Raw genomic sequence first — 6898 nt, 5'->3', positions numbered from 1 at the left:
CATAACATCAAGTCATATTTTATTTTTAATAGTGTAAAATTAATATTATTCTAAAAGCTAACAATTTTCTTATTTTATATTTCGCAGATCAAGTAATCTCTAAGTGGACTATAAAAAAATTAAAATAAATAAAAATGTGTTATTAAAATAAATCAATCTCTCTTTTTTTTCTAAGGCCTTATGCCTATTTTTTGTCAAAACATTTAATTAATTAAACGATCGGTCTATTGACCAGTTAACAGATCACTTTAATGTCTTTAATCGTCCTTAGGACCAAATCAAAATCAATATCCAAAAAGGATTACTTAAAACAAAAGACTCAACAGACAAGCACAATGTTTCTGAGTACCTAACCCACCCTAATGTCGCAAAAAAAAAGAGCTCTTTTCTATCAAGGGACCATGGTACAAATACACAGGTAGCCGCATCGGCAATTGTTGGTAACATAAGGTGTCAAAATTTGACATCAATTCAATGCACTTGACACATTATGTTACCATCAGCTGGCATGATAATGCTACCTGTATTATTGTACCATGCAAGGGACTACTAAGGGGGTCTAACAATCAGATTCACGAAAGCTTGCTCTATAGCAAATTATGAAATAATGTCCAAATAAGGATCAACTAAACATTAAATTGACGTACCTATTTAGCTTGAAAAGTTGAAACAATTAACAAATAAATATAAATATGTCTATAAAAATATATAAAGATATAGGATAAAAATTTAAAATAAACTAAATATACTAATAAAGTCAAATATAAATTGATTAATAGTTGATTAAAATTTAGGTCCAATAGCTTTTTCTCATGATGGACAAAAATCATTAGTTAATTCTGGCCGGATATCTCCGTCACCAGGTTTTTTTTTTGTAATTAAAAGTAGTTTCTTCTTCGATCAATCAATTTTCACCGTCAATTGGGACCTTTTTTGGATTAGTATATGTGCACATAATTTTCTTATCTTTTTGAAGCAATTCCAGAACACTGTGGTGGTAATAAACGGTGTGGAGACTTCTTTGTATAAGATGAGATTTGTTGTCTCCAATAAATTATTTGGTGCTGAGCTTGGATGCGACGAGTGGAGACTCAATTTGTCGTTCCGGATTTTGCCCATAGATGGTACTGGCAAATATAGGTAATGCAGTATCTTACCTTATTTTTCCCCGGATTATTTGGGTGTGTGGTTGTAGTGTCACTATCGCCTACAAGATATCGCTATCTGTCCACGAACCTGGCTTCGACCTGGCAAACCCAAAAAGGTTTAATTAAATAAACTGCCAAATACTCTTTAATAACAACAATTTTTGTATACCTTCTGAGTTTGTCGAAGTATATTTAATATACTGGCTCGCTTAGACTTTCACCACTCAAAAAAAATGGATTATCCCACACTCGTAACCTACGTTAAACACTCATTAATCACTTTTATGTCACATTTTGTATTCTTGTATTTTGGAATCTTTACCTTTATTCTCAATAAAACAGTCTTTAGATATATAATATTTTCTTCACTGCTAAACTGTTCAAAGCTGTTGACTTTATTACGGAATAAAAACGCTTACTAGCTCAACACCACTGAAAAACTAACCTTTTTTCCCATTTTTACTCTCTTTTATAGGTTCGTGAGAGAAAATGGCCTCTTTTCAAGTCGCGACATATTTAAATTACCCTAGATTTGTCCTTTTTTTTTCTACCATTAGTCATCCCCTTCTCGGTTTGCCTGCAAAAAAAAACCTTTGCAACATTTGAACCTTAACATTAGAACTTTATTTAAGAGAAACTTGCCCTTAGAGAACCCTCCTGTTAATGATAATATCGTACTTTTTACATTTTGGTTGGCAACGCGGAATCAGCTGCTCGTCTGAACACTTCCCAATTTTTGGAGACTATAGATTCCCCATATGATCGAAATGTCAAACTAACATAAAACAAAAACACACGCACAACACGCTGGCGGTATCGTTCCAATTTTTTAGTTTGTTTCATTTTTATTAATTAATATCATTTTTTTCTTTTTCAGGCGCCACTATGGGGATACTCTGGATTATCATTTGCAGTTGTGAAACACATCTTGGGGACATTATGCTTCCAATTTGCTGTTTCAGTATTGCAGACGATATCCATTGCATCGGCCATACATGCAAACCAGCCCAATATCCGCATCCACAACAATTCTTGGCATGGCTATCCATGGCCCGCATACCCATGGTTACCCTTAACAAGTGCCACCAATCGGCATGGCTATCCATGGCTCGCATTCCCATGGATACCCTTATCAAGTGCCACCTGATAAAAATTTATAAAAATACGAAAACAAAAACATTGAATCGACGTCAGTGGGCACGGCGGACCATTACAGGCATTACCGTGGTCTGCCACTCGGGAGTGCTCGCTCTAGCTACCTCCAGCTCTCCCAACTTTAATGCATCACGAGAGCTGGTGGAATTTCGTGGTTATGTGGCTGCCACGGAGGCGTCAAAAGCCACCCCCTAAGGTCCCTCCACGCAAAATTTTTTTTTTGCTTGGCGATTGGGACTTAACATTTATGATGCCCCGCAACAAGTCGTGTTTTACACTTTTACAATTTCTCGTATGAGATATCGTCCCCTCTTTGCTCATACTGGTATATTTTACACACAGGGATACATTTTCGTATCATGGTATCAAGCGTACTTTTTGTTAAAAAAAAGTGTCTAATGTAAAAAAATAAATACTTTTATGATTTTCAAATAACTTTAGATTTATTAACTCCATAAAAACTCATGCGACCAATCGTAAACGTATAAAACACGACAAACTCTGTTGCAAAAACAGTTGCAAGTTTTGGTACTTTTTGAGTAGAATTGGATTTTTTTGCACAAATACCAAATACAACACTGTATTTTTGGTGGATTTGTGCCGGATTTAAAATAAACCCAGTCGCGAGAGGATTTAATTTTTGTATAGCAAATCTGTAGTGCGATTCTCTAACACATTTTTTGAGTTACCGACAAAAATCGATAAAATTAAAACGCAAAATTATGAATGAAAAGTTCAAATAAAAGTTGACAACACTCTTACTATCGGTAGAACTTTACGACTACTTTTTATCAGAGTTCGAAAATAAACAGTACACTAACATAGTGTACCGCTCCGAGAACAGTATCACTAAAATATTTTTAGCGTTAGTGTTCCGGAACACAAACACTAAAAAATATTTTAGTGATACTGTTCCGGAGCACAACGAAAAACGTAGTCTACCACATTTTGGTACACTAAAAACGTTGGGTACCGCAGTCGGAACACTAAAAATCGTAGTGCTCCGCAGTTGGAGCACTAAAAATCGTAGTGCTCCGCAGTCGGAACACTAAAAATCGTAGTGCTCCGCAGTCGGAACACTAAAAATCGTAGTGCTCCGCAGTCGGAACACTAAAAATCGTAGTGTTCCGCAGTCGGAGCACTAAAAAATCGTAGTGTACCACATGTCGGAACACTAAAAAATAACGTAATGATAATGTGTGTGGTAGAGTTTATTATGATTTGGGAGGAAAATTAAATATTTATAATTTTTGAATTAAGTACAAATTAAGACATAAAAACACAGATACACCTGTTATATCCATGTATGTATGTATACATATTAATTAATAACGTTGGGAACTTAAGCAGAAAATATGACAAACTTTAATTCGGTTCTTGTACAATGGCGCACTAAAAAATGTAGTGTTCTGACTGTGGATACATAGAAAATACCACAAAGGAGTTTATTATGATTGGTGAGGAAAATTTAATATTTTATAATTTTTTTTTAATAAATACAAATTAAGAAATAAACTATAATAGAACACGTGAAAAACGTCTGATTTGATTTTTGGAGAATGGATCAATAAATATCGTAGTGTTCGGCTGCGGAGCACTAAAAATCGTAGTGTTCCGACTGCCAGATCACTAAAAATCGTAGTGTTCCGACTGCGGATCTCTAAAAATCGAAACAATGGATCAATAAAAATCGTAGTGTTCGACTGCGGAGCACTAAAAATCGTAGTGTTCCGACTGCCGGATCTCAAAAATCGAAACAATGGATCAATAAAAATCGTAGTGTTCGACTGCGGAGCACAAAAATCGTAGTGTTCCGACTGCCGGATCACTAAAAATGTTAGTGTTCCGACTGCCGGATCTCTAAAAATCGAAACAAAGGATCAATAAAAATCGTAGTGTTCGACTGCGGAGCACCAAAAATCGTAGTGTTCCGACTACCGGATCTCTAAAAATCGAAGCAATGGATCAACAAAAATCGTAGTGTTCGGCTGCGGAGCACTAAAAATCTTAGTGTTCCGACTGCCGGATCACTAAAAATATTAGTGTTCCGACTGCCGGATCTCTAAAAATCGAAACAAAGGATCAATAAAAATCGTAGTGTTCGACTGCGGAGCACAAAAATCGTAGTGTTCCGACTGCCGGATCACTAAAAATGTTAGTGTTCCGACTGCCGGATCTCTAAAAATCGAAACAAAGGATCAATAAAAATCGTAGTGTTCGACTGCGGAGCACCAAAAATCGTAGTGTTCCGACTACCGGATCTCTAAAAATCGAAGCAATGGATCAATAAAAATCGTAGTGTTCGGCTGCGGAGCACTAAAAATCGTAGTGTTCCGACTGCCGGATCTCAAAAATCGAAACAATGGATCAATAAAAATCGTAGTGTTCGACTGCGGAGCACAAAAATCGTAGTGTTCCGACTACCGGATCTCTAAAAATCGAAGCAATGGATCAATAAAAATCGTAGTGTTCGGCTGCGGAGCACTAAAAATCTTAGTGTTCCGACTGCCGGATCACTAAAAATCTTAGTGTTCCGACTGTCGGATCACTAAAAATTTTAGTGTTCCGACTGCCGGATCTCTAAAAATCGAAACAAAGGATCAATAAAAATCGTAGTGTTCGGCTGCGGAGCACTAAAAATTGTAGTGTCTTGACTGCCGGATCACTAAAAATTTTAGTGTTCCGACTGCCGGATCTCTAAAAATCGAAACAAAGGATCAATAAAAATCGTAGTGTTCGGCTGCGGAGCACTAAAAATTGTAGTGTTCCGACTGCCGGATCACTAAAAATTTTAGTGTTCCGACTGCCGGATCTCTAAAAATCGAAACAAAGGATCAATAAAAATCGTAGTGTTCGACTGCGGAGCACCAAAAATCGTAGTGTTCCGACTACCGGATCTCTAAAAATCGAAGCAATGGATCAATAAAAATCGTAGTGTTCGGCTGCGGAGCACTAAAAATCGTAGTGTTCCGACTGCCGGATCACTAAAAATGTTAGTGTTCCGACTGCCGGATCTCTAAAAATCGAAACAAAGGATCAATAAAAATCGTAGTGTTCGGCTGCGGAGCACTAAAAATCGTAGTGTTCCACGAGCCGCAACACTTAACAAATAACGTAAAGGTAATGAACCAAACATATGGTTCTTATGATCTGTGTGAAAATGTTAGATTTTTTGATAGGCATTTTACATGTAAATGTGTCCAAAATTTAGTGGCATAATAATGTTCATTTTTGTTTTCATAATAACACTATCTTGTTATGAATACAAAAATAAACATAATTATGTCGGGTTTTTATATAAGACATAGTAAATTTGCCTGCTACTTTGTGGTACCAATAAAAATATCTAAAATATATAAATAGTTCATCTAAAAATTTAAATAAAAATCCTCTGGGGCACATAATATCTTCAAGTTAAATATTTTTGGTTTTGATTTAGAAAAATTGGAAGTGCGTTTTGATTTTTGGTACATTATACTCATGTTCCTATAATTGTGTCCCAAATGTATAACAGATTTTAAAAAATTTTATTTATTCATATTTAATTCAAATTAATAAATACATATAAAGATTAAAAGTTTAACATAAAAATTATATTATAAATAAACATAATACTACCTCAACAGATAACTTAGTCGTTACTGAACTGGTAATTATAAATACCGTTAACTTTTACCATTAGTATATGCTCAAGATTTAACGCTGATAATCGATTACGCTGATCGGACAGAATGTATTTCATAACTGAAAACAACCGTTCCACACTTACTTGGGTTGATGGTATTGCCAGTACAATTTTAGCAATACCACTAATATTGTTTTTCTGAGAATCCCAATATTCTATAACATTTCCGTTCAGTGGTAATCTAGACTGTTGCTCGTAAATGGAGAATTCGGGTTCAAGATTTGCGAGATTTGAAGAATGCGGCGTATATGTAGTAGAATCTAAAATCTGCAGATATTCGGAAAAAGATTTCGCTGTACTGGCCCTGCTTGTTGACGGCATATCATTTAGTATTGTGTAGACTGTGTTATCTGCGGGGGATTCTGAAATATAAAATGTGATTACAGTAAAATTGTATTGTTTGGCATTCATTTAGCAAACTCACCTTCAATTGAGTTCATGCGTTTATATAACGACACTATGAACTTTTTCGCTCTTTGCTTCTGTTCACTTGTTATGCAGACTTTAACACGTGGATCCAAAAACACGGCTGCATTGAAGAGCTCGTTATCAAATAGCTTATCGGTTCGTGTTTTCAAGGACCCTTTTAGTAGAGTTTTCATTTCCGAGTTTGGCAAAGCGTCAATTTGGAATGTTATATCCATTATAATAATATATAAATCGCTATAACACAGTTGTTCAGTTTGCAGCTTCATTGTAGCTGTATAAATAGGTTTAAATATTCCAACAAATTCATTGGCGAAGGACCAGTCATCACAACAGTTTTTATCATGTTTGATCCATTGTCGGTTGTTATACTCAAAATTTTGCGGGTATCAACTCCATATTCTTTTAGAACTTCCAATATAATCGATTTAAGGTATTCAGCTGTATGCCTGGACTTAAGCTCTTTTACTGCCAACGTTTTAAT

The 6898-nt window shown here is 35.4% G+C and overlaps 2 protein-coding genes and 1 long non-coding RNA gene across 3 annotated transcripts; 1 reads left to right on the top strand and 2 right to left on the bottom strand.

The window, feature by feature from the left end:
- Positions 1-997: 997 nt before the first annotated feature.
- Positions 998-1691, bottom strand: LOC141390576 (uncharacterized). The gene is made up of 3 exons (XR_012409408.1): positions 1471-1691; positions 1318-1404; positions 998-1247 (listed from the first exon to the last, which is right to left on the bottom strand). It is a non-coding gene; the product is annotated as an uncharacterized lncRNA (long non-coding RNA).
- A 249-nt stretch (positions 1692-1940) lies between these two features.
- On the top strand, positions 1941-2563 carry LOC141390575 (uncharacterized). Its single transcript, XM_073963526.1, has 2 exons — positions 1941-1961; positions 2026-2563. Exon 2 carries the CDS (start codon positions 2034-2036, stop codon positions 2496-2498), a length of 465 nt encoding a protein of 154 aa, XP_073819627.1. The 5' UTR covers positions 1941-1961; positions 2026-2033; the 3' UTR covers positions 2499-2563.
- Positions 2564-5934: 3371 nt separating this feature from the next.
- On the bottom strand, positions 5935-6632 carry LOC141389340 (uncharacterized). The gene is made up of 2 exons (XM_073960753.1): positions 6413-6632; positions 5935-6350 (listed from the first exon to the last, which is right to left on the bottom strand). The coding sequence occupies exons 1-2, from the start codon at positions 6630-6632 to the stop codon at positions 5935-5937; spliced, it is 636 nt and encodes a 211-aa protein (XP_073816854.1).
- Positions 6633-6898: the final 266 nt, after the last annotated feature.

Source organism: Musca autumnalis, unplaced genomic scaffold (genome assembly GCF_047663935.1).
Source record: "Musca autumnalis isolate F117 unplaced genomic scaffold, ASM4766393v1 scaffold_1, whole genome shotgun sequence".
NCBI classification, from domain to species: Eukaryota; Metazoa; Arthropoda; class Insecta; order Diptera; family Muscidae; genus Musca; species Musca autumnalis.
This window is presented reverse-complemented; position numbering and strand designations above follow the sequence as displayed.

Coding starts and splice junctions, on each gene's coding strand:
- LOC141390575 (XM_073963526.1), top strand. CDS start 2,034: ATGGGGATACTCTGGATTATCATTTGCAGTTGTGAAACACATCTTGGG.
- LOC141389340 (XM_073960753.1), bottom strand. CDS start 6,632: ATGGATATAACATTCCAAATTGACGCTTTGCCAAACTCGGAAATGAAA. Junction 6,351..6,412: donor ACGCATGAACTCAATTGAAG/GTGAGTTTGCTA, acceptor TTTATATTTCAG/AATCCCCCGCAGATAACACA.